The sequence below is a fragment of the Silurus aristotelis genome, assembly GCF_946808225.1.
Source record: "Silurus aristotelis genome assembly, chromosome: 9".
NCBI lineage: Eukaryota > Metazoa > Chordata > Actinopteri > Siluriformes > Siluridae > Silurus > Silurus aristotelis.
The window spans coordinates 6,562,981-6,589,609 of NC_139582.1; the positions used below are offsets into that span (position 1 = coordinate 6,562,981).

Here is a 26,629-nt window from a genome sequence, read left to right on the forward strand (position 1 = left end):
TCTATCAGCTAGAATTCTGACCCTCAAACACCTGTTAGTCTGCCTTTAAAATGTCCACCTCCACTACATTTATTATCCTAAATTAGATGCACCTGTTTGAGGTCTCTAGCTGCATAAAGACACCTGTCCACCCCATACACAATCAGTAAGAATCCAACTACTAACATGGCCAAGACCAAAGAGCTGTCCAAAGACACTAGAGACAAAATTGTACACCTCCACAAGGCTGGAAAGGGCTACGGGGAAATTGCCAAGCAGCTTGGTGAAAAAAGGTCCACTGTTGGAGCAATCATTAGAAAATGGAAAAAGCTAAACATGACTGTCAATCTCCCTTGGACTGGGGCTCCAGGCAAGATCTCACCTCGTGGGGTCTCAATGATCCTAAGGAAGGTGAGAAATCAGCCCAGAACTACACAGGATTAGCTGGTCAATGACCTGAAAAGAGCTGGGACCACCGTTTCCAAGGTTACTGTTGGTAATACACTAAGACATCATGGTTTGAAATCATGCATGGCACGGAAGGTTCTCCTGCTTAAACCAGCACATGTCCAGGCACGTCTTAAGTTTGCCAATGACCATTTGGATGATCCAGAGGAGTCATGGGAGAAAGTCATGTGGTCAGATGAGACCAAAATAGCTTTTGGGTCATAATTCCACTAAACGTTTTTGGAGGAAGAAGAATGATGAGTACCATCCCAAGAACACCATCCCTACTGTGAAGCATGGGGGTGGTAGCATCATGCTTTGGGGGTGTTTTTCTGCACATGGGACAGGGTGACTGCACTGTAGTAAGGAGAGGATGACCGGGGCCATGCATTGCGAGATTTTGGGGAACAACCTCCTTCCCTCAGTTAGAGCATTGAAGATGGGTCGAGGCTGGGTCTTCCAACATGACAATGACCCGAAGCACACAGCCAGGATAACCAAGGAGTGGCTCTGTAAGAAGCATATCAAGGTTCTGCCGTGGCCTAGCCAGTCTCCAGACCTAAGCCCAATAGAGAATCTTTGGAGGGAGCTCAAACTCCGTGTTTCTCAGCGACAGGCCAGAAACCTGACTGATCTAGAGAAGATCTGTGTGGAGGAGTGGGCCAAAATCCCTCCTGCAGTGTGTGCAAACCTGGTGAAAAACTACAGGAAACGTTTGACCTCTGTAATTGCAAACAAAGGCTACTGTACCAAATATTAACATTGACTTTCTCAGGTGTTCAAATACTTATTTGCAGCTGTATCATACAAATAAATAGTTAAAAAAATCATATATTGTGATTTCTGGATTTTTTTTTTTAGATTATGTCTCTCACAGTGGACATGCACCTACGATGACAATTTCAGACCCCTCCATGATTTATATATATATATATAATGTGTGTGTGTGTGTGTGTGTGTGTGTGTGTGTGTGTGTGTGAATTTCTTCCATTAAACATAATGCACAAACGTCTTATCTCTTATTTGAATTTATTTTCTTTCTTCATTTATCCTGTTTTCACACTTTCCCACCCCAGCCTCAGTTCCCCTGTAGATGATAAACACAGTTTCATATCATCATTAATATTATTATTTTTTTGCTTAAGATTTTATTCACAATTCTTAAAGTTGGGCATTTGGATTGTACACAAACTGGTACGTGTTTCACTCCTTTTACAACCTCGTGTGGAAACACATCACCACCTGAATCAACAGCAAGACCTGCCCATGCTCAGGTGCGAGTGACGTCATCAGGGGGCAGGTTGTAACTCCAAGTTAAACAGACACGGAAGTCCTGCCCTGCTGATGGTCACTGATTGGCTACAGCTTGTATTTCTCCTCTCGCTCATTGGCTCAGTGTTGTGTCCGTGTCAGGTGGAAGAAAAAGGAAAAAATCGCAGTCTGTGGTTTGATGTAGAAAAGCGCGTTCACGTTGGACGAGGCCGTGCACCGTGAAAAGTCCGTTCCTGGACTTTATTCAACTCTCCAACTTTACCTGAGGAGCAGCAAGCATGAAGAGCCTGAAGTACCGGCTGAAGAGGCACGAAGTCACCATCACAGTAAGTTTAAGTTGGTTTTGGGAAAGTTTCCGTGTCGGGGCTCTGCTTTTACCGGATTACACGCGCGCTGAGTCGGACAGAGGCGCGCGCTCTGTACAAAACCGATTTGATGCGTTTCTTGATTAATTCGGTTTCGGTTTCAGGGACAGTGTTGGGAACTGAGTTTCGGGGTTTAGTGGAAAATCCGCCTATATGATCACCTCATTATACTGCCTGTGTATTTATTACACTGATTCCTCATGCATGTTATTACACAAACAACCAATTAAAACCACGGACCTCAATATAAATTAAAAATTAATTACTCTAGTTTTTTTTTTAATGATGTTACTTCTACTTAAAAAAATATATATATATATATATATATATTACTATTCAAATAAGGATTTGGTTAATTGCATATGCATTAGTTTGCACACCTAAAAATACATAATTCGTCTTACAATAACAAACAAAACCGCTTATAAATAATGTTAGTTTGGATATCAGTTGTTGTTTTCTAAACAAATAAACATGCATATATGATAATGCAATGGAATAAAAAAAAAACTGCTATTTTAAAATCATTTTGAGAATTGTCTGGGTTTACTGGGAAGTGGGGGCTCAGGGGTGAAGGTGTTGGTCTTTGTATAAATTTAATCATTATTTTAATCTAATCTAAAGCCATAAACAAATCCAGCGATTTTGTAACTGGTTTTCTAACCTGCTTCTAGTTAGAAGAAAACAACACATTTTACAGTTTGATCCAAAAATATGATTGATCGTGACATCTTGTTGTTTCTACTTGTTGTGCCTTGCCCCAAAAAAATGACTGTTTCTGGCATTGAAATATCTTTTCATATTTCACACACTCAAATATCCAACATTTGCAATCAACTCTTGTTTTTTTTTGTTGGTTCGTTCATAATTTAGTTTTGGGGGTGCAAAAGTTAGCATCCCCACGTCTCTTTGGATGGAAACATACCTGTATTTACATTGCAAATGAAACAAGGTTGTATCTGAAAACAAAGGTATCAATCCAGATAATATGGAAAAAGAACAAGTGAATTGGACCATTGTCAAACTTTCAGTTTATTAAATAGATTTTTATGAAGATTGTGTATAACCTGGAATTATGAGAGAAATGTAAGGGCTGGGTGTATGTTTCAGCTGAATATGTACAGTACCAAACTCTTGATCTGACATTATTTAGATTAAAAAACAAAAAAAAACAATAAATATGTTGCTATGGCTTGCTAGTTCACAACTCCAGTATCCTGAGCTGAGATTCGTGTCTAAATTTTCCATGTTCTGTGTGAATTTGTGGGAAAACCAGTTCCTCTGCTCCTGAAAACGCAGTTGGGAAATATGCCTGTGTGAAGGAAACCAAAGAACAGCAGAGTTGGAGACTTAAACACAGCTCAGGGCTGTGCCGGCCTGGTGCTTGTGCTCCTCTTCCATTTACATGTGAATGAATGTCGGAGCCTAGCTTTGTGTTTCGGGGAAGAAGGCCACTTACTGAAAGGCCTTTTGTCATGCTTGTGCTTTGAATGGGGGTAAAAAAGCTCTCCAGAGCCACAGAGAGCCACAGTAATGTGTAATGCCGGCTTTATCAGTGTTTCTCAGCCCTTCTGGGATTTATACAACACGCAGCACCTCTTCTTAAAAAGCGCTATCTTGTGGGATTGGAAGATGATTTCTGTAAATGATTCACCCTGGGAAGTGGCAAATGAGCCATCAAGTGTCCTGAACATACACAAACACACACATGAATTAAACTTGAAGACAAAAAAATTCTATTTGGAACCGCTGACAAAGCAGTTAAACATCTGGAAGATACAAAGTAATTCTATATGCAGGTGTGTGATTTGCTTCTCTGATTTCTAAGGGGGAAAATATAACATCCAGCTATGCTACAATACGTGTGTGCAACAATCATTTCCCAAAAGTGTATTGTTGCCAACTCCTCTGCTATAATGACGCACTGTGTGGGTTCGGCAAATCGCTTAATTTACACATTTTGCTGTTTACTGGTCTTTTACGTGATATCACAAAAATTCAGAGATGTGATCTATTCATCAGTGGTGGATGAAGTACACAAACCATGTATTTGAGTTAAAGTAGAGATCCACTCGATAAAATATGACTCCAGTAAAAGTGTCCCTTTAAACCTTCACTTGAGTGAAAGTACAAAAGTATTTGCCTTTAAATGTACTTAAGTATCCAAAGTACTATGATTTATTATGGCTCTAATCTTCCTTTTATCATTTTTGTCACAAGACTTTCGCTTAATCAACTCGGTTTATGTGAAAAGACACTAATGTTACTCTTGGCACACTGATCTATTTATAGAATGATATTAATGAGGCAAACACAGATTGATATGCAGTACAAATATCATGAGCCCAAAACCTCCTTTTCAACTACTTAAAAGAAAAACAGTGCAATTAAGGCCATAGGTTTTGTGGCAAGTTAGAGTCAGGCGTTTCTTTTATTAAGAGTTTCATTCCTTTTTAATAATTTATTCCTCTCAAAATGTTTGCTTAAGTAAAAAGTACGATATTCGACTTGCCGTAAAGTAAAAGTCTAACCAAAAAGAAATACTTCAGTAAAGGACAGATGTGCGAAAAAGCTACTTAAGTACAGTAATGAATTACATGTACTTCTCTATTGTCCAACACTGACAATCAGTACTATAATTCTCAGCGTAATAAGCAATCACTAAATCTCCGGCAGGGTGTAACATTTCTCAGCAGGATTCTTACCACGTCCTTCTTTCTAAACTGCTTTAGCATAGATGGAATGAGTTTATTCCAGGTTATTGGATTTCAGGTTGATTATGATTGTTTGTTCCAGCATATGACTGCTTAGTGTTTGTTTTCGGAAAACTAACCATCGAATGATGTTGTAGTATATGTAAGTATTTTGGCTTTATACCTTTATTTGACATTATAACAGACCCTTGAATGAATCTGTCAATCCGTCCTGCTCTTCTGATTAGATTTATTAATCTCCTGTTCTTCAAATGTCAAAAGCATCGAGACAAAATTATACCAATTACATTACTGAGTAATTTTCTTCTTCTTTTCATACTAGTGGATTGTTGTATATAGCTAGCTGTAAGTGAAGCTGCAGTCAGTGTATGGGGTTGATGACTGTATGCACTATAAAGGAGTAAGTTTACACGTATTACTTAAATTCTTTATACTAATAAATGCTACATTATAAAACTCCACATGAGCTTCCTGGCTAATAAATATCTAGTTTCGTATTAAACGACAATAAATCTATATGTTATGAAAGCAGTTACACAAATTATTAAGTTTTACCGGCCATTTTATATAAGAGGCATTGTTAGTTATTTGATAGCTGTGTTTGTTTATTATATATTTAGTCTGTAGAGACTTTTGAACGGAACACGTTACTTGGATGTCAGCGACACCTCCAGTTTGCCAGATACATAGCAGAAGTCCAGTGATTTTTAACAGCAAGCAAAAAACTTGTTTGCATAAAATGTTTAAAAGCTTTTTTTCTAGCCAATAGAAATGGTTCTGTTTATAGGTAATTAGGAGGCATAATTGGTCCAGGGGACTGTAGTGCTCATTTAGTCTCCGATATATATATATATATATATATATCAGTGAAGCTGACAAGCTGACTAAACATTTAACAGCACGAACATGCAGAGTTTATAACAGGTGACCCCTAACGGGAGAAGCCGAAAGAAAGTTTATATATATATATATATATATATATAGTACAGACCAAAAGTTTGGACACACCTTCTCATTCAAAGAGTTTTCTTTATTTTCATGACTATGAAAATTGTAGAGTCACACTGAAGGCATCAAAACTATGAATATACACATGTGGAATTATATACATAACAAAAAAGTGTGAAACAACTGAAAATATGTCATATTGTAGGTTCTTCAAAGTAGCCACCTTTTGCTTAGATTACTGCTTTGCACACTCTTGGCATTCTCTTGATGCCTACTTTGAAGAACCTACAATATGACATATTTTCAGTTCACTTTTTTGTTATGTATATAATTCCATATATAATTCCACATGTGTTAATTCATAGTTTTGATGCCTTCAGTGTGACTCTACAATTTTCATAGTCATGAAAATAAAGAACTCTTTGAATGAGCAGGTGTGTCCAAACTTTTGGTCTGTACTGTATATATAATATATATAAACTTTTGGTCTGTACTGTGTGTGTGTGTGTGTGTGTGTGTGTGTGTGTGTGTGTGTGTGTGTGTGTGTGTGTGTGTATGTGTGTGTATGTGTGTGTATATATATATATATATATATATCACACACACAGGCGATCAAAATTAGAGAACAATTTATAAATAATTAAACAATTCTGAAATAATGTCATCTTCACTGCTTTCAACTGTTGAGCAGTGAAGGACATTATTTCAGAATTGTTTATGAATTGTTCTCTAATTTTGATTGCCTGTGTGTGTGTGTTTATATATAGTAAAAAAAAAAAAAAAAAAATTATAATATACTATATAACTAAATAATATAAAACATTAATTTCAAGATAATTTTATTTATTTTTTATCTTGAGCTACATTTCAACTGAAATGTCTTTCTGCAGATTATACACACGTCTCTTTTTGTTCAGTGTGAGCAAAGGCATGTGTGTGATATAAAGCCTCCGTGTGCTCCATGTGACACAAGCCAGAAAGCCCCTGCTGCCCTGTAAGAATAAAAATGGCTTATTTTTTTTTACATTGATTAATTGAGGATGCATAGGCCAGCGGATAGGACATGGATAATATCGTTTTCTGCTCCTGGATTTCTGCTTAATAAAAAGGAATTAGTGAGTGAGGTGAGTGAGTGAGTGAGTGAGTGAGTAAATGAGTGAGTAATCTCTGGTGTTCATGGATTAGTGACTATTCAGCATTGCACACACATCATGCAAGAGTGGCTACTGAGTAAACAACAGCTGCTGTAATTTTCTTCTTCTATATTGGATGTGCTGTGTGAATGCGTTATTGGAGAGTGTTTCTTATCAAAAACATTGTTTATTCATTAAAACCCGATTGTGATTGTTTTGTTCTCCGGAAGCAGCTCTGAGAGCAGTGCTATCAGCAAATCCCAGGTTTATATCAACACACATCTATTATGCCAAAGTTAGAAAAAAAGTGATCATTTACAGGGACTTCTTTGTCGGTTGTCCCACATGAGATCTCGCCTGAAAAACAAAAAAGAATATGATGTTATGGTCAACATTTCTGTAAGAAGTCTCCAGCGTCAGCGCTTATAAAAGCCACCAGAAAGTCTTAAGAACTGTGACTTTTTCCATGTTCAAGCTTTTCTTTGTAATATATTTTTGCCTCATGGATATTAAACAACATTTAAAGTAACTGTCAATGTTTAAAAAGCATGATTTGATGTTTCTTATAATAAAAAAAAAAGAGCAAATATCTTGCAAATAGCTGGTGTTTGAGGACTGTGCTGTTTTTTAATAAATAAATGAATGAACAAATAAAAAAATAAATAACAACAAACTTGGGGGTGGTAAGTCTGTCTCTTTCATGATGGGCTTCGTTACACCATCCAGGGACTGATATATAGCAATACACACGTTTTATTCCTTACACATTTATCATGTATCAAGCATGCATGAAGGTTATCAATCATCTACATTTCAGTAGTAACTTAAGGACACCGGACACTGATTGGGACAGTCTAACACCTGGCATGTCCAGAGCAGAAAATCCTGCTATTGGTAAGAGCCAGTCATTTAATTCTACAGAAGTGAACTAGGTCACTCACAGAGCAGAATTTCCCTGTATCTCAGTGAGTGCTGTTTTAGCCTTCAGCAAGCACAGTACATATTGTATAATAATCTCTTAACCTTCTTCAGGCTTTAAACATTTGTGTAAAACTAGCCTGACAGGGTGCTGTGTAATATTTCAGCATTCCAGTGTCAGATAGAGGAGATTTGCTCGGAGATAAGCTTGGCGTGTATTTCACATAATATCTGAGAGTCTGGCTTCAGCGTGATCAGTTTCATCTTAACGAATTAATTAAAGCAATTAGCAGATCATAAAGCGAGATTATGTCACGCTTGTCCCTCTCCTGCCTTCCCATTTGCATTGAGAATTCTGAGCACAAAGATGATCAAGGATAGTCTTGCATTAATTAATGGCCATCAAGTATATATTTTTTTAGCAAGGTGTCCATTTTAATCCAGCTGGGAAACCATGACTTGGGTAGTACCTTGTGTGAACTGAAGCATACACTGTGGGTTGAGAAAGAAAAGACTCCCAAAGTCATGTGTGCGTTAGAAATTGCACTTCCATGCTCATTTGGTTTGTAAACGAACGCCCTAAAGGGATATTGCGTAAAAACCTTTAGAGCCTAACCTCTATCGATTACGTTAAGAGTTCTAACAAATGACTCTGTAATTAGAAAGAGACAAACATGTTTACTGTAACTAGGACATGAATCAAGCAAATGTAAAAATTCATGCAAAATACAACAAAGTAAAAAAAAAAAAGTGTATTTCTGTGCCAAATACACAACTTTTGGATTCTTACAGTATATGTTTTAGTTTTTGACATCATGAAGGGTGGAAATCCTTCCACACACAGACCAGAGTAACAGGATGCTCATCACTGTGCTTCATTCTGTAACGGAAATCAACAACAGTTCTGCACAGGACGAGAATTTCTCATAAAAAGTGTGTTTTTGGATGTGAGGGAAGGAGAACCTTGTTAATTATTTACCAGTATAAACACGTCCTTCTGTAGTCGTTGTCGATGCTGTTGTTCTTGGTGTATAATTTCGGATCCGATTCTGGATCAGAAATGTACGGCTGGATCTGATTGGTAGCTATAGTTTATTTTAAACTATAAAGTTTTTGTTTCCGTTTTATTTACAGCACTGTCAGAACTCGTAGACAATGGCTACGCAAAAGCTGCGCATGCTTGTCACTCTTTAGCTCCGCCCACAGCACGCCTCCGGGAAGCTCGACTGTTTTCGGAGAGAAGCTTAAAGCTGTATCTTTCTTTAATAAATCTGATCGAACTAAAGACTTTGAGATATGAAGATGCAGTACTACTCTACAGGTACTGAAGATTAGCATAAGATTGGTCAAAACTGTGTGTGTTACGACCCCTTTAATATATAAACAATTAGTAATGCACATTTACAGTCATTTTGTCTTAGACAGCTCAAAAGTATTTCTAAATTTCTTACATACATTTTCCTCCATCACCCGATCGCCTCATACTTTGAAATTATGGAACATTTGGTTATAACATTATTACAGTACTTCTATTACTATTCCAATTATACCTTCAAACAACAGTTTGCATGACAGTTCTTTTCCTTATTGTTATTTCCTTATTTTGTTTGACTTTTATATAAAACTTCATAGACATGCTCTATTAAGATGTGGCAAGAAAGTACATTCTCAAGTGACATTGACTGACATTTTGCGCACATTATTTTATTACAAAAAATTGTAAAGCACACTCAATTCTAGTTCGGAAATCTAGACAGTCGATTAATCGGTTATCAGCAAATAGGATCCAACCTAGCTATCGGTATTGGTAAAATTCACTATTAATTAACCTCTAATAAAGTCTATATGTAATGCCATAGTGAGGCTACAAGTATAACTCACACTCGCAGTTGCAGAAAATTGAGTGGTTGTGTAGCTTAGAAAACTGTGTGAACGGTCAATTGCTGATTACACCAAAGGTATGTTTAAGTGAAAAATGTTTGTAGTGAAACAGCTTCTCTGCGTAGCTGAGCGTGTGTGAGACCCCACGCTGAGTGCTGGAAAACTGTTAGAGTGGACAGAATGTTTTCCTATCTTTAGTAAGTGTCTGGATATTCTAGGCGGTGGGAGTGTGATTGAGGTGAAAGCCGTCCCATGGCTGCGGGCTGCAAGTCATAACTCAATCAACGAAACCTTACAGAGCATATGATTATATTTTTTACGCAGCCCTCAAAGTGACTCAAAACAAACAAGTCCCAACAGACTCGAGACTGTTCCGAACCCTAACTCAAGTCATTTCCATTTTTTTTTATTCTGTTCAATTGAATTATTTTAATTTGGTTGCTTTAAATAATAAATATTTAAATTAGAGTGTTTGTGTGCTAGTTTAAGTTATTTATTCATTCGAAATAGGTGTTGAGTAAGAGCCGTCTGTTTGTTCCCACTCCAGATAATCTGAAACTGGTTTTACTAGGAACATGGTGTTTACTAGCTTACTTTACCATGCATTATTTTTGTGATTGTAATAGAAACACTCACATAAAAAAAAAAAAACGAAAAAAAAATTGACACAGGGTGTGACAGCTATGTGTGCCATTATTTATTTTTTCAATGCAAATGCTGCAGATGAATTGGCTTAATTATATGTTTGACATACAATAAAGCTGTAACAAACAATGGCTTTTTTTATTCCTCATCCAGTGAATGTTTCATATAAGCACCATACAGATAATGCAATTCAGCAACGCACCAGCAAATGACTGTCACCATGGGACAAGCCGATTTTGTAGTTTAAAACGTGTCTTTAACAGTAACATGATCTTACCTGATCTTCTTGGATCCTTCTTGATCCGTTGTTTGGTCTGCATCAGGTGTGGAAGCTGTCCACGTTCATTTGAGTAATCTGATTGGTTCTAACCTTATTTCCTGTTTCTAGTTTCATGATATGCTGATTATTGTGGTTATTGATGTGGAAAAACTAAACAGACTTTTTAAAGTTCTGGATGGAGAATTGAAAATAATTTGTCTTTGTGGTTGCATCTACCGAGAACATTCCTGTATAATGAAATGCCAACTTCTTCTTCTTTCGGCTGCTCCCATTAGGGGTCGCCACAGCAATGCCAACATCATTGCTCTGCTCAGATTGAGTTTCAGTACCTAAAGAATATAATAAAAAAAAAACACATTCATCAATAGGCAAATTTACCTACAAAATCATGTGATTGTGAAATGTTATGGGAAAGCTAGATTAGGGCTTTGTGCAGGCCACCTGAGTTCTTCCTCTTCTGCCTACACAAACTATGTCCTCATAGAGCTTGCTTTGAAACACTGTCATGCTGGATCAGGTTTTTGCTTTTTAGTTCTATTAAAGGAAAATATTGCATTCTAGAGAATAGAGACATCCTCTGGAATGGTGTGTGTTGTTACATCAGTTTGGGAAATGTGGGTTTGATGTTCAGGTATCCACAAACATTTGGTCATATATTGTAGAATGTGTTCATAGTATTGAACAGAGTCCTGATTGCTTATTAGAGGAATGATAGAAATACTTCCACACTTCATTGCAACACTGATTCAGGGAGGTGGAAGCTCAGCGGTTAAGGGATTGGAAGATCCTTGGTTTAAATCCAAGCACCACCAAGCTGCCAATGCAGGGCCCTTGAGTAAGACCCTTAACCCTCACCTGCTCAGTTGCTCTGGATAAGGGCATCTGCCAAATGCCATAAAATGTAAATTATTCTTTATACCTTTCTCAATAACGTTAGAATGCATCACAGGTCAAAGTTATTATAATCCAGAGTTAAAATCCTATGTGTAGTCTTTAAGGGTTAAGTCAATGGTATTCTGCAGGTTTTTTTCCTTCTGTCTGTCTACATGCACAACAGAGATAATGATGTAGTCTGAGCCCTGCGTGGAGGAGTGCTGTGTGATGCACGATAGAAAGACAGCCGTGTCTAGAATGTCTAAAGAATTTGCTCCTAAGCAGCTCCCAAAACCTGCAATTTACAAACATAAAGCACGTGCTGAGATTTACTGATTATATTTCAAATATAGCATTTTTGTCCTTGTAAGATGCCGATCGGAGATGCTCATGGATGTGGAGTCTAGAAGCGCAGACCCCTAGCGCCTTTGTAGAGCAAGTAGTCTCAGGGACCGGCGCGGGATGCCCAATCCCAGCCGTGTCTTTGTCTCGTCAGTATGAGTTTTTTGGATTGGTTGAAGTAAGGTGTCCTTTTTTTTTTTTTTTTTTTTGTGTCAAAAAGAATGCATTAAAGCAAATAGGCCTGCCGTATTCTTCGGCTGTGTTCAAAGATAAAATCCTGCCCAAATCAAATGAATAGTGTGAAATTGATTAATATTGCATTAGAAAGCATAATGCTATTTTTAAACAGATTGGCAATATAATGTTTTGTTTGTTGTCTGTGTGCACTTGTGCTTCGCTATTTATTTATTTCTTTTTCAAGCTTTTTAGAGGATTGAACTGCTCTTGAATAGGTCACCATTCACTGGTTCACAGCAGAACCGTATCAGAGGAATGCTGGAATATGCTCACCAGATGTTTCTCAGTTCTAACAGGCCTGTAGCTTTATCTGTTCCCTCTGCATACCTCGGTTTCACTCCCTCACTCCTCCTCTGTCCTGAGAACCTGATCTCTACATTCCTCCATCCCTTTCTCACTCCGTCCCACCTTCCAACGTTCCTCCTCCCTCAGGGCCAGCCCGAGGACAAAGCATAAGCTCCGACTGCACCTCGCATATCAGCTCGTCTTACACAGCTAATGCATGCACTAGAAATGTCTCTCGGACTGAGAAAAAGGTCACATCCAGTGCTGTGCTTTTGTTTACCGCATTTAAATTACTAGAGTGTGTGTGTGTGTGTGTAAATGAATATCTCAAATGTATATAGAAGGTGTCTTGTTTTTGTTCTATAAAGTAGTGTTATAACTATACTATTAATATAGTAATTTGTACATAACAGCATCAGTGGACAGTAAAAAAAAAAAAAATTCTGTAAAAATATAATAATGTAATTGTTATAAAATATTACTTTATACCTACATGAGCCAGTAGCTAATAGTTTTACTTTCAATTCCTTTCTTGTAATGCTCAGTTATCTTTTAAGACAGGAACAAATCTAATACACCTCAGTTGTTCGCGCATTTCTAAAAATGTGGCTCTGCTGTCTAGCAATACTTTTTGTTGACCAGCTAAAATATGTGCGTGTCATCCGCTGCTGGTGCTCATGTTCAAATGACTATTTTTTTTCCTTTTAAAAACATTTTTGTTGAACACACTTGGAATGTCCTTGCAACAGCAATAGGCCTGTTTTTCAGTAAAAAGAGCTTAATCTACTTGCCCACACATGTCCTGCCTGACACACACACACACACACACACACACACACACACACACACACACACACACACACACACACACACACACACCTTTATATGACCATGATTCATAGTTCCATCACTTCAGCTTATTCACTTCCATCCTTCTGAGGTCCTAATGTTTTTTTCAGCATGACTCATTATTCTGTAGTCTGCAATCACATACAATTATGCATCATTCTGTATTTCAGCAAAATGCATACGTGCATATATTTGTCATGATGACCATCACAAAGTTGTCATGGCAACATATTGCACCTTTAGCAAAACTGAGCATGTGTTCTAACATTGAGTTACTATAGTAAAGATATAGCAGCTTGCTCACATTGCGAAGTTGTAACGCATGTAAAAATGGCTGCTTCTCTAACATTCGCTTTATTGAACACACCTGAATGTTTTTGTGGTTAACCAATCATGTTATTGGTCAAAAGCTTCTACATCAAACATAAGAATGAAACAAAAGGGTGACTTTGATTGTGACATCTGTGTTTGTACCGGATGGGCAAGTCAAGTCAAGTTTATTTCTATTGCGTTTTTCACAACAGACACTGTCACAAATCAGCTTCACAGAATTTAACAGTTAAGGTGAATGATGTGTATTTACTTCTGATGAGCAGCCATGGTGACTGTGGCAAGGAAAAACTCTCTAGATGTTATGAGGAAGAAACCTTGAGAGGAATCAGACTCAAAAGGGGAACCCATCCTCATTTGGGTGATCTCATGAGTGTGATCATAAATCTTTAAACAATACAGAACACTGGAGAGTGAGAACTAACATGAGCACTGGAATGTAAGATTATGAGGAATGTCCTTTCTACAGTCTTTTACAGTAGAAACGGCTTCTGTTTAAATTCACACGTGACAATTTCTCAGAATGAGATAAAAAAAAAAAAACAGGTCTGTAGATGGAAATTCCACAGGTGATTGGTGAGAGGAAAATATCTGACTAGCTTGTGCTGTCAAGAAGGTTATAATAAGTCATTGGGTTTTACTTCTATCAGTTCAGAACAAGACAAACATCATGGGCTCAAACTATGACATCTTTTTGGGCGAGACTCAAGATAAGGGAGATATCTTGCAATGAGATAATGAAGTAAAATTTGTAAGATGATAATCTTGAGTTTACTACTGGCTAATAACTGAGAACTGATTTTCTATGCTAGCACTTCCTTGGCAGAAATTAATTTTATTTGCATTCATCCTGATTGTTTTGCATACATTCAGTGGCTAGCTATATAGTCTGTGTGGAAATACGGCACTAGCCTAATGCTAGCGGTGGACAGTAATGAAGTAAATGTAAGTCGTTAATGTATTTTAGTATCTTTTTTGCATATCTGTAGTTTACTAAAATATTTCTAGTTTTCTGGACACGTGTACTTTTACTTGACTTAATTTTAAAGTTCAATATCCTGTTTTTTACAAGTCGTTTCTTTTTATTTATGACTGAATATAAACTGGTGAAGCACGCACCAAGCCACCAATCAGGGTAGAGCTGTTTTATACTTTCTTTGATTGCTTTTCGATGAGATCTACTTAGCACAAACATTTTGAGAGAAACAAATGATGGCAGAAACTCCTAACTCTAAATTGCCACAACACTCATGGCCTTATCTGCGGCCCTTTCACATAACCTAAGTTGATTAAGCAAAGAGTCTTGTGACAGAAATGATTATTATAGCCCTAATATATCATAGTAGTTCTGATACTTAAATACATTTAAAGGCAAATACTTTTTTGTACTTTTACTCAATTGAAAGTTTTAAAGGGAGCAATTTGACTTTTACTATTTACTTAAACTCAAGTTTGTGTACTTCGTAAACCACAGCATTAACCCGTACTTGAGCAAGAAATACACACTTTGCGATCGCAGCTCTCATGACAAATGCCAGTGATGGTAACATTAACTTTCATAGCAGAGTTCATACTGCCTCTCTTTTCCTTATGCACTCTTTCAAACTTTATTTAGCTTTTTCCTTTTTGTAAATTCAGTGCATGTTATTTTCTGAAGGGCTGTTACAGGTGTGATCAAGAACCGACTGATTTCTCAGGCTCTCTGTGGTTCATGCAGGTGGAATATGTTTTTAAATAATTGGAGTTTTGCAGGCTATAATGGCCAAGCAGAGTTATGAAGTGCTCTAAATGAATGCTTTACAGAATATATTTGAAATGTCATTTGATTGAAAAAAAAAAAAGAAAAAGTGACAGAAATGCTTTTACCTAATGTCCTGGCAGTAGTTATGGCATAAGTGGTAAATGCTGATAGCTTTCTGTTTGTTAAAAGTGCATTAACCTGTTAGACCTTTGACCTGTTAGATAGGTTTCCAGCAAGGATAATGAGGATGTGTCTATATATTGATTCTGTTGATTTAGGATTGCCATGATAAATATTGGACACAAATACCTCCACATGATGATTCCACTAAAAAAGTTTATGTTTAAACTCTGGATTATGTTTTTATATTATGTGCTTGTTGATAGTTTTTTTGTGAAAACATGTTTATTTTGCATTTTTTGTCTCTAGTGTCAATACTTTTTCCATTGCTGGCAAATCAAGTGGGCGTGGTATGTCAGTGGTTACACATTCAACTTCTGATTGAATGGTTGTGAGTTCAAATGCAATCACTATCAAGTTGACAATTTTGGGCCCCAGAGAAAGGCCCTTAATCCTCAATCACTCTGGTGTATACACTCTCAGACAAATTTGATTATTTACACAGGGAAGTAACATTACCATTACCTTACCATGGCTGCCCTGCACTCTGACCCCTGCTTTCTGACAAGCTGGGATATGCAAAAACTTAGGAGGTTGGTAATTCAGTGGTTCAGGTTCTAGGTAGCTGATCAGAAGGTTGGAAATTCAAGTTCTGGTGTATGGCCAAGGTGCCACTCATTGGGCCCTTGGGCAAGGCTCTTAAGCCTCTGTGCTCTAGGGCACCCTATTATGGACCCTGTTCTATGACCTCAGCTTCCTAACATCGCTGCTATATTCGAAGAAGGAATTTCACTGTGCTGTAAAAGTACATATGTCAAGTAAAAAGAACCCTTTACAACTGAGCATAATATAATATTATTTACACGTTATTGATTTGCTGCCGCACGTTTTTATTTTTGTATTTTTTTTTATAGATAAGTTCTTTCCTCAAAATACAGAAGTAACACAATTACAATTGTTTTGGCATTTGGCATAGTTGCGATTACCCTCTTTGATTGCTCAGTTAAAGATTAATATTGCTGAAAAGGATGAGCATGAGAGAGCATGATTCTGTGAAATGAAAGTAAGCTTATGTGGGAAAATATTCAACTTTAGGGTTCTTTTTCATTTTGTAAAATGACTGAAAATATCTTCCTGTAGTATGGATTCTGATGCAGCCTGCTCTGTGGTGTTGGTACCACATTAGAATGCAGATCATACCAGTTAATTAGCTTTAATTCTGTATTACACCTGGCGCAATCTCATGTTTCAATTATTCACTTAAGGATTTAGTGCATCGGTAGGAAATTAAGGTCGTTGTGAGATTGCTGGGGATGTGACTTGGATAATTATATTGTAATCCTGAAATCTAATATGCCACATAATAAACAGTGATTTTAGACCGTGATTTAGCCTGCGAAAATAGGAGAGGGAAAAACCAAAAACAAAACATAAATATGGATTTTGCTTAATATCACAATTGAAACTTTTGTTTTGAGCATTTATTCTTAAATATCCTTTCATTACATTAACCCACTTTAAATCTATACACATACAACATATGGACAAACGCTTGTGGTCACCTGTCCATAAGATTTGTATGTGCTTATTAAACAGACCATTCCACATCTAGTCCCAATTTGGTGTTATAATAATCTCCACTCTTCTGAGAAGATGTTCCACTATTATTTTTTCTAGGGTGTTTGTGGAGGTTTGTGCTCATTCGGGAACAAGGGTGTTTAGTACAGTCAGGTGATGTAGGTGAGGTGAGGAGGTCTGGAGTGCAGTTCAGTGTTCCAATTCATCCCAGAGGTGTTCAGTAAGGTTGACGTCAGTGCTCTATAGCAGGCCACTCAAGACATTTCACTCCAACCCATGTAAACCATGTCTTCAAGGAGCTGGCTTTGTGCACAGGGGAATGCTGGAACAGGTTTGGGGTTCAAGTGAGGGTCAAGGCATGTCATTCAGAAAAAACCCAAACACTTTTGAAACCAAAGGTGAAACAATAATATAGGAAAAATGTAGCATGGCATGTTTGGAGGAAAAAAGAAGTGTGTTTGCCATAGAGATGCACAAACAACATGGCAGCGAGCAGAGAAGAACTCGTTCCCAAGAAAAGTTAAGCAGCCGCATGTTGAAAATACACGGTTAAGCAGCCGCACTTCGTTTAGTGTTGCGCGTCCAATCGTACACTTACGGTACGGGTGGTGGAAGCGACCAAAATACATGTAAAGGCGCTTCAGAACGGCGTTTCCGTTAAGAAACAGAGAAATCAGATCATTTAAATCACTATATTCAAACAGTCATTTTACTGTGGAGTTTTGAAGAAAAGTAAAGGCAAAATCACTCAAAACCTCACTGCATTTTTAACCATGTTCCACATTCAAACACTCATAAAACATTTTTCTTTATAGGTTTGCTCATTTTGTTATGTTACGTTCTATTTTCACAATTTACAATGGCTTGTATTTTTGGCTTGTTGTTTCTGATTGCACTTTATCCCAAAGTGGGTTATAATCCCAGAAGGGTAAAATAAACTTTATTAAATAAAGTTAAAACTTAAAAAAATAAAAAATTGTCATATGCATATTTTTTTTAGCAGGCAGAAAAAAAATCGATTTAAATCGCAAATCGGATTTTTTGTGATTTTGTGATTTTATTTTTTTTTTTTAGCCCAGCCCTAGTGTGTGCGTGTGTGTGTGTGTGTGTGTGTGTGTGTGTGTGTGTGATATCCAAGAGCACCACACCCACAGTGACCTCCGAAGGCCGGAATATTAGGATACGCGACTGCAAGTGACTGAGGTGAAACGTGAATGAACAATGTATAAGGGAATCTAATCTCATCACTCATAAACCCTTAAAGCCTTTTGCCCTATAATGCAGAATAACTCAATACCTTGTTTTGAAAAAGAAGATAGCTGAAGGAAAATAGCACTGAAAAACAATTAGCCTAGCTGACTTCCTGATTTTGATTTATGAGTCCATACGAGAGACTCTTGTAAACCTGTGTAATTAAAGACAATTTGGCAAGAGGAATCGCCCCAAATTGAGCCACAATCTTTGTTAATTTTGAACAATACATGCTTTTGTGTTCACATTTTTGAAAACATGAGAGAAATCGTGTCTAAATTCAAATGCGAATACTCACACTGAAAGTATAATTAATAGCAACACCTTTTGGCATTATCAGAACATGGTGTGATGGTGTGTAAAGATTAGGGTGATTATTAGATGTGAGGACTTGTATGTAGGTGATCTATCTTTGTGTATACTGCTGAAGCTCAGCAAATCTGTCACCTCCAGGAGAAAATGTATGGAAGTGAGAACGTGCATGTTATCTCTTGTGAATATTGCAGTTTATGTATATTGCAGCATTTGTAGTGAGGTAGGGGTGTGTGTGTGTGTGTGTGTGTGTGTGTGTGTGTGTGTGTGTGTGTGTGTGTGTGTGTGTATGTGTGTTTAGCGGACAGGGATTAGAGCCTGTGGGAAGTCCTGCAGCAGTGTCTGGACAACGGGTGGGGCTCCAGCTTATCTCTTTGCTGATGTGGCACACACCGATATGCACGCACGCACACACATACACATATACGCACACACTCTGATCTTACCAGGACAATTCGAGAGACTATAGCAAAACTCAGCTGATGTATTAAAATGAAATTAAACATAATTTTCTTTTTCTTTTGGCTGCTCCCTATAGGGGTCGCCACAGTGATCATCTGTCTACATACTACTGTCCTCTACATCTGCCTCTTTCAAACCAACTACCTGCATGTCTTCCTTCATCACATCCATAAACCTCCTCCTTGGCCTTCCTCTTTTCCTCCTTCCTGGTGACTCCATCCTCAGCATTCTCCTCCTGATGTACCCCATGTCCCTCCTCTGCACATGTCCAAACCATCTCAATCGGGCCTCCCTCACTTTTTTATGATAAACGTGGTCAGATGCAAAATAATTTTTTCTTTCTTTTCTTAGTTTACATTGTACTGCATCAGATATTTATTTAAATTGCTTATTAGTAAACTATAATACTTTAATAATACTTATTCTGATTATGATGCTGATGCATGGTTGGAATTAGTGCTGTCCTCTAGAGGAGAGTTGAGGTACAACATGAATTCTACAATTGTAAATCCCAGAAGAAATAAAGCATGGAATGTTATAGATGCAGCATCTGATGACAAGTCCTTACGTGTCCTTATGATTGTCACTAATCATAAACTCAGACTAAGGTGTGTTTGTTTAATCATGCCTCACTTTGTCGGATTCGGTCACTGTTACAAGGACCCTATCTTACACCTGGTGTTATGTCTGGTGTATTTGATAGGGGATATGTTTTGTCAAAATTGTGGTAGACTAGTTTCAGCTTAATATTAAAACAAGTTTACAGGAAATGTGGGGGAAAATTTTAGAATAATTTTGTGTCACAATGAATCAATTTCTGATTTCTCTGGAAGTCCTAAGAGGCCATGCATGATACATTCTTTATTGTTTTTAAAAAAAATAAATAAAATGGGTTACAATCAATAGAATCGCATAGTTTTAAGCCTTCGATCCATGGAGAGACCTTTAACAATCAGTTCTGGAGGAGACCGAACAAGACAGATGAAGCAGAGGAGCCCCGTTCATACACCAACAGGATGCACCAGAAATGTTGGATGTTTATGAGAAATAAAGTCAGAAATGGCGGATTGCAAAAAAAATAAAAAAGGTGGAATTAGGCAAACTTTTTTTTATGTGGCGGAAACGGGTTTCCATAGGATTCAGATTCAAGAAAGAGACAAAGTTTTCAAAGTGTGGTATCATTTCAAACTATCATAAAGAAAACACCATACAGTGTTTATTTAAAAATTTTAAATAAATGTATTTTTATTTCACTTTTTTTTTTATGTATATATTTGTATTTACATTTTGATGTTTTGTTATATGTGGAGATGTCAGTGAAATTGTCCCTGCCAATATGGCAATTAAATGCACTAAATGGGTTTTGTTTTCACAGATATTCTTGTATCTAAATTTAGCAATAAACATCTACATTGTTCCCAAAAGGAAACAAGTTACTTGTTCATTTTAAGAGACGTGTCTTGTTTTCTCTTGTATATTTAGTATCGCTTTCTAATAAAGAAAAATATTTTCTTATAGGATTGATCCTTGGAATAATCAGTGGAATACTAGCATGCTAGCAAGAATACTAGCAACAGCTTTAGAATACACATTCAGTGCCACATTCTGTGAGGATGGGATCTCTTGTGATTCTGGTTCCTCTCAAGGTTTCTTCCTCATGCCTTCTCAGGGATTTTTTCCTTTCCATTGTCACCACTACTAGAGATACACTTATAGACACGAACATATAAATTTTTATAACCTATTTATCTCTATAAAGCTGCTTTAGGACAATGTCTGTTGTTAAAAATACTATATAAATAAAACGTAATCGAATTAAACATGGAAGACAAAAATGTATGTTTTATTTTATATTATATTGTGTAGTTGCAGCAAGCTAGGAGAAGCAAAAAACAGAAGACAGAATAGACAGAAGTTTGTGGACACCTGACTAAGATTTGTATGTGCTTTTTGGACATAAATTTTTTAACATCTGTCCCTATATATGTGTGTGTGTGTGTGTGTGTGTGTGTGTGTGTGTGTGTGTGTGTGTGTGTGTGTGTGTGTGTGTAACATTCATTTATTTAGCGTTGTAATTCCGGTCTAAGCAGAGTATCCCATGCTAAGGCCTGTGTGGTGATTTATTAAAAATGTTAGCCTAATGCTTAACTGGCACCTTGTAGTTTCCCTTGGCTGTTAGCAATGTTAATCTAATCTTAAACTAATAAAATAAACCTTTAAAAGCTAATATATCATGTCTTATCAGTTACTCTTTTGACCTAAATTGCTAAAAAACAACAAAAAAAACATTTCCAGTCTATTTTTTGCCTCATTAATTGAGAATAAAGTCAAGCTTTCAGGTTGAATGGGTTTGTTTCTTTAGCACTTTGGTGTTAAATACACATTGGGGCATGTCCTTAATAAGACTGTCCCTCTGACTCATGGGAAGCAGTGACCTTGGGCATGTAAATATTGTTTAATCAGCACATTCCTGCATTTGTGTGGGTTGTTTCACTGTGGAATGTTTTAAACCGTTTGACTTCTTACATACATTTATGATTTTCGGTTCCAGTTTTCAGTTTTCTAATCGAATTCACTAATAGTTTATGTTGGCCAAACAGTGAACCTTATTTTGCCCAAGGCATTTATTTTATATGTCAATGTGCTTATGGCCTCTTGTTTATTGCAATAACATAGAATTTAATCATTATTTTTCGCTGTGCTTTAAATATTTCTTGTCTTCACTTTTTTTTTTTTTTTTTTTTTTTACATTTATCCATATATTTTGTGTTCTTTGATTCTATCATTCAATATTACTCAGTACTTTTTTTTATTTTATTGTTTTTGGTCTTTCATGTTTTCCTCCTTTCTCTTCGAATTTGCTTTTATATACACGCTGATCTTCACATATCTTTACACATTTTTTGTGTGAGGTGAGTTTTCTCGTCCTCCAGCTTTTCAGCTTCATGCCAGATTAAGCAGGATTCGGGAGCATGTGAGGTTGCCTAGCGTTATCCCTGGCATCCAAAAATTCAGTCGCAGCCAGTTAATAAAGCAATTTCTTATTTATTTGGCTAATCTAACCAGCACTTTATCACAAAATTAATGTCACGTGTGCAAAGTCACATGGTAGATCATTCTTTAGCCTTTTTTATCTGTACAGATTTAGAATTTAATGAACAAAACCATCTCATTTTAGGTCTCGGTAGTGGAATTTGCTCAGTTCTTTCTCCTTGATTTCAGTCTGACTCCTCTGCTAGAAAGTGTGATATGGCTGGACTTGCACATAAAATGCAGCTCTGATATCTAATGATGAGAGAATTGGCATGTTTGGAGTTTTGTTCTCAGCATGGCATAATAATATAATGGCCCTGCCACTGCTAAAGACAAAGTGGACTCGGTCCAGTTTTGATCGTCCTAGTTTTGATTGTCGTAGTTGATCTGAACTGACATTTTATAGACTATAATAGACGAGTTATGCATCATTCAGCTTACCTCAGACGTTTGCATTTATATTTTACCCCCTTATTCAGAGTGACTTACTATTATCACATTCATACAACTGAGCAGTTGAGGGTTTTGCTCAAGGGCTCAGCAGTGGCAGCTTAGTGGTGGTGGGATTTGAGCTCATGACCTTCTGACCAGAAGTCCTGCATCTTAACCCCTTTCCCCGTAGTCAGAAGTGACCGGGCGGCTCTTGGATTGATGCCTTTTTTTTTTTAACCTGTGTTGATCTGATCAACAAAATGAGGGGAATAATTATGGTCATGAGCTGCATAAAATCACTATATAGTTCTAGTTAAAACCAAAGAACCTTGTGAAGTTGCTTAGTTGGTGATGGTTAGTTTTTCTGACTGGGGGAATGATTTTATGTAGATTTCTACACCAGAGTGATTCCTTCTCAGAAAGTGTTCATTTTAGGAAAACTATTTCAGTGTATTTTTAGAGGTCCCCTGGTGGTCGAGTGGTTAAGACGCAGCGCTCTCACCGCTGCGACCCAGGTCCGATCCCCGGTCAGGGAACCAACCCCAGCCACTCTCAGTGCCGGTCCCAAGCCCGGATAAATGGGGAGGGTTGCGTTAGGAAGGGCATCCAGCGTAAAAACGTGCCAAATCAAACATGCGAAAGATCCGCTGTGGCGACCCCTAACGGGAGAAGCCGAAAGAAAGTTTGTTTATTTCAGTGTATTTTTAGATTTGTTGAATATACTATGAAAGCGCAAATAGGAGGTGGTATTAAAAAGTTTTAGGACTAGCTCTGTTTACAAGAAAGTACTTAGTTAATGTATGTTTACACACTTAGATTAGTCTCAAAACGTTTTGATACCACCTCGTATTAAAAAGGTGCAGTTTCACTGGCGTTTGATTGGAGTTGAAATGTAAATATAGTTGGCCAGGTGACATTTAAGCATTGTAGCATTGCTGCATCTCAGGGCCCAGGGTTAAGCCAAAACTCATTTACAGAGCGGCTTCTCCATGTTTTTGTGTAGGTTTCCTTCTGCCTCCCAAAAATTTCAGCATATAGATTGGTGATGCTCAGTTGTTCCTATGTAAGAATGAGGGGGGTCTGCCTGCATGTTGCCCCCACACAGAACTGGCACCCCATCTGGGATCTCTTCAGACTAAATGCCTGGTGTTTTACATCAGGATCTGAATTTCCTACAGCACTGATAAGCAATTTATTCTGATCATAGAAGATTGGGTCTTAACATTGTGCCCTGATTAGTCCTGTTTTTTTGAGTGGTCAGTGAAAAAATCCATGAGATCTGAGACCAGAGTTGACTGGGAAAGCTGATCCTTCTTATTATAACTTGATAGCAGAAATGGGGAGTAAAATAGCAGGGGAACACTTTGGCCCCTAGGTCAAAGGTCAGACCATTCTGATGCTACAGAACAGCTGTCAAGACTTTGGAAAGCTCGGGTAGACTACATGCTCAGCTTGGCTTCTCCCCACAGAGACTGGGTAAGAGCGAGAGCAATGGGCAGTTCTTCACTAATGGATATTTGATTCTCTTTTGGGAAGACAGAGTTTTAGAGGACCAGACCGGAACCACCAAGGGAGTCTGTAACTGGACACTTGTTGCCCTAGTTTTTCTTTTTAGATTTTGGATGAGTCAACAGTCATGCAGCCAAACTGCAGTTAATATTAATATCATTTCATCATTCTTGTTTTGTTCTTGACACATGGGGTTTAATAATGAGTGATGGTAGTTCTAGAGTGCTGTACATCATTCTTCATATTGATCGGTAATTAATCACATTTAGGAGGTGTATATGTGCATTTGAGGAAGAGAAAGAGGGTGAGCGCAGCGTAAATCTCATCAGAAAAGTCTCATAATTGCATAATGGTCACAACTTGAGGCCTCTTATGCATGGTGTGTTCATGTTGCCACGGTAGCAGTGTGCCTCGTTTTATTGAGCCAATCATGGAGATCCGTCATTGGAGATGCCGTATAGCCTGAAGCTGTTTTTTACAGCTAGTTTACATACCGACAAGGGCCTCCTGCTGCTACTCCCAGCCTTACTTCAGCATACCAACGAGCAGGCGTCTGGGTGCACACTTGCCTAAGATCATCAGCATACATAACCTAAGGGTGGGGGTGAGAATGTTGGAGAGCAGGTCTAATTAAAGCAGCCGTTTAGCTGGCAGCATAACGACAGTCTGTATAGCTATCTGCCTATATTCCCAGCGTAACCTGGAATTATCGCTTAATTACTACTACTGGTAGAGTCACTAATCACAGGTTAGGTCTCGGTCACTACTGTGTAATCAAGGGCTAGGGTTAGGGTTGGGGTTAGGGTATTAATGAATAACCCACAATTGCTATGCTACAACTGTTGACACTGCAGAAGGATTAGTATCAATTGGTTAGAATTATTTGCTGTGGTTCGTACAGAGGTAGATAGAATAAGTATAGAACAGACTTAACAACTGGGCAACATCAGTTGTCAATGACGTTTTTAAATCAGTTTTTAGATTGACTGGGCCTCATTCAGCAAGCTGGAAGCGAACAGATTTATTTATACATCATTTACAAGAACATTGTGTGTGAAATTTTGTTATCTGCCTTTTTAGACCACTCAAATTTCAGCCATATATGGTTTAGTACACTGTGAAATAAAGCAACATTCGTTCAGGATCAAGGTGCTACAGAAACCACCAGGAATACACTAAATGAGACAATTCTAACTTGAACAAACATACCTATACACAGGACCCGTGGAATATATATATATATAGTACAGACCAAAAGTTTGGACACATCTTCTCATTCAAAGAGTTTTCTTTATTTTCATGACTATGAAAATTGTAGATTTACACTGAAGGCATCAAAACCATGAATTAACACATGTGGAATTATATATGGAATTATATACATAACAAAAAAGTGTAAAACAACTGAAAATGTCATATTGTAGGTTCTTCAAAGTAGCCACCTTTTGCTTTGATTACTGCTTTGCACACTCGCTTTCCACACTGGCATTCGCTTGATGAGCTTCAAGAGGTAGTCACCTGAAATGGTCTTCCAACAGTCTTGAAGGAGTTCTCCGAGAGATGCTTGGCACTTGTTGGCCCTTTTGCCTTCACTCTGCGGTCCAGCTCACCCCTAAACCATCTCGATTGGGTTCAGGTCCGGTGACTGTGGAGGCCAGGTCATCTGGCGCAGCACCCCATCACTCTCCTTCTTGGTCAAATAGCCCTTGATGCCTTCAGTGTGACTCTACAATTTTCATGGTCATGAAAATAAAGAAAACTCTTTGAATGAGAAGGTGTGTCCAAACTTTTGGTCTGTACTGTATATTTTTGAGTGTTCTAACAAATTTTTTAACTTTTACATGGCACTGTATAATAGAACAGCGAGGTGCAATGTACTCCATTTCTTCTTTGATCATTTTTTTTGTCATATCTTTTTTTCATCCTTTTAACTGCTATGTCTCAAGCTGCAATCTCTATTTTTATTAAATGATCAGTTGAGTAGAATAGTTCAGAGAGTTTAGTTCAGGAGCAAATGTACAGAGAACAGTAACAGTAAGACTTTTTCATAAGCTTAGACATTAGTACAGGTCCATAAAATGCAGGAGGCCACATCAATTTTCTCAAAGTACCTGAATGTTAAACACAATGAGGAGAATGTCTACTGCCTTCCTCTTGATGTACAAAGTTTCAAGTACATGCAATAAGGCTAGTCATATTCTGTTTTTCAACTAAATGCATGTAAAAGGTAATGTAAAAAAGTGCTTGGATATTTTTGTGAATAGACAAAAAAGTGGGTGCTGAAGAGGTTTGTTCAATCAGAACTCTTTTAGTTAACCATTAAACTTGTTCTTGTCATGTGGAATGTTGATGTTTGTTAATTTTAAATTAGCTAAAATTTTTCTATTACTTCTGTGCATTTAATACTGAAATTATGTATATACAAATCAGGCATAACTGTGGCATTATAACATTATGACCGAACTGAATAAGACTGATTTATCTCTTCATCATGGCGCCTGTGTGTGGGTGGAAATATTAGGCAGCAAGTGAGCATTTTGTCCTCAAAGTCGATGTGTTGGCAGCAGGAAAAATGGGCAAGCGTAAGGATTTGAGCGAGTTTGAAAAGGGCCAAATTGTGATCTCCAAAACTGCAGCTCTTAATGCTCAAAGGGTCAGGACTGTTTTTGGCAGAAACACAATATTAGGTAGGT

General features: G+C 37.5%; 1 protein-coding gene across 2 annotated transcripts in view; it reads left to right on the forward strand.

Annotated features, from left to right (window-relative positions):
* Positions 1–1,817: 1,817 nt before the first annotated feature.
* The window catches only part of uacab (uveal autoantigen with coiled-coil domains and ankyrin repeats b), a 58,948-nt gene continuing 34,136 nt past the window's right edge, over positions 1,818–26,629 (forward strand). The window contains exon 1 of one of the 2 annotated variants that reach the window (XM_083549873.1): positions 1,818–2,024. In XM_083549873.1, coding sequence (XP_083405999.1) covers positions 1,977–2,024 — 48 coding nt within the window. In that variant the 5' untranslated portion in view covers positions 1,818–1,976. The remainder of the gene's footprint in view (positions 2,025–26,629) is intronic. The other variant, XM_083549871.1, reaches the window with a different exon arrangement.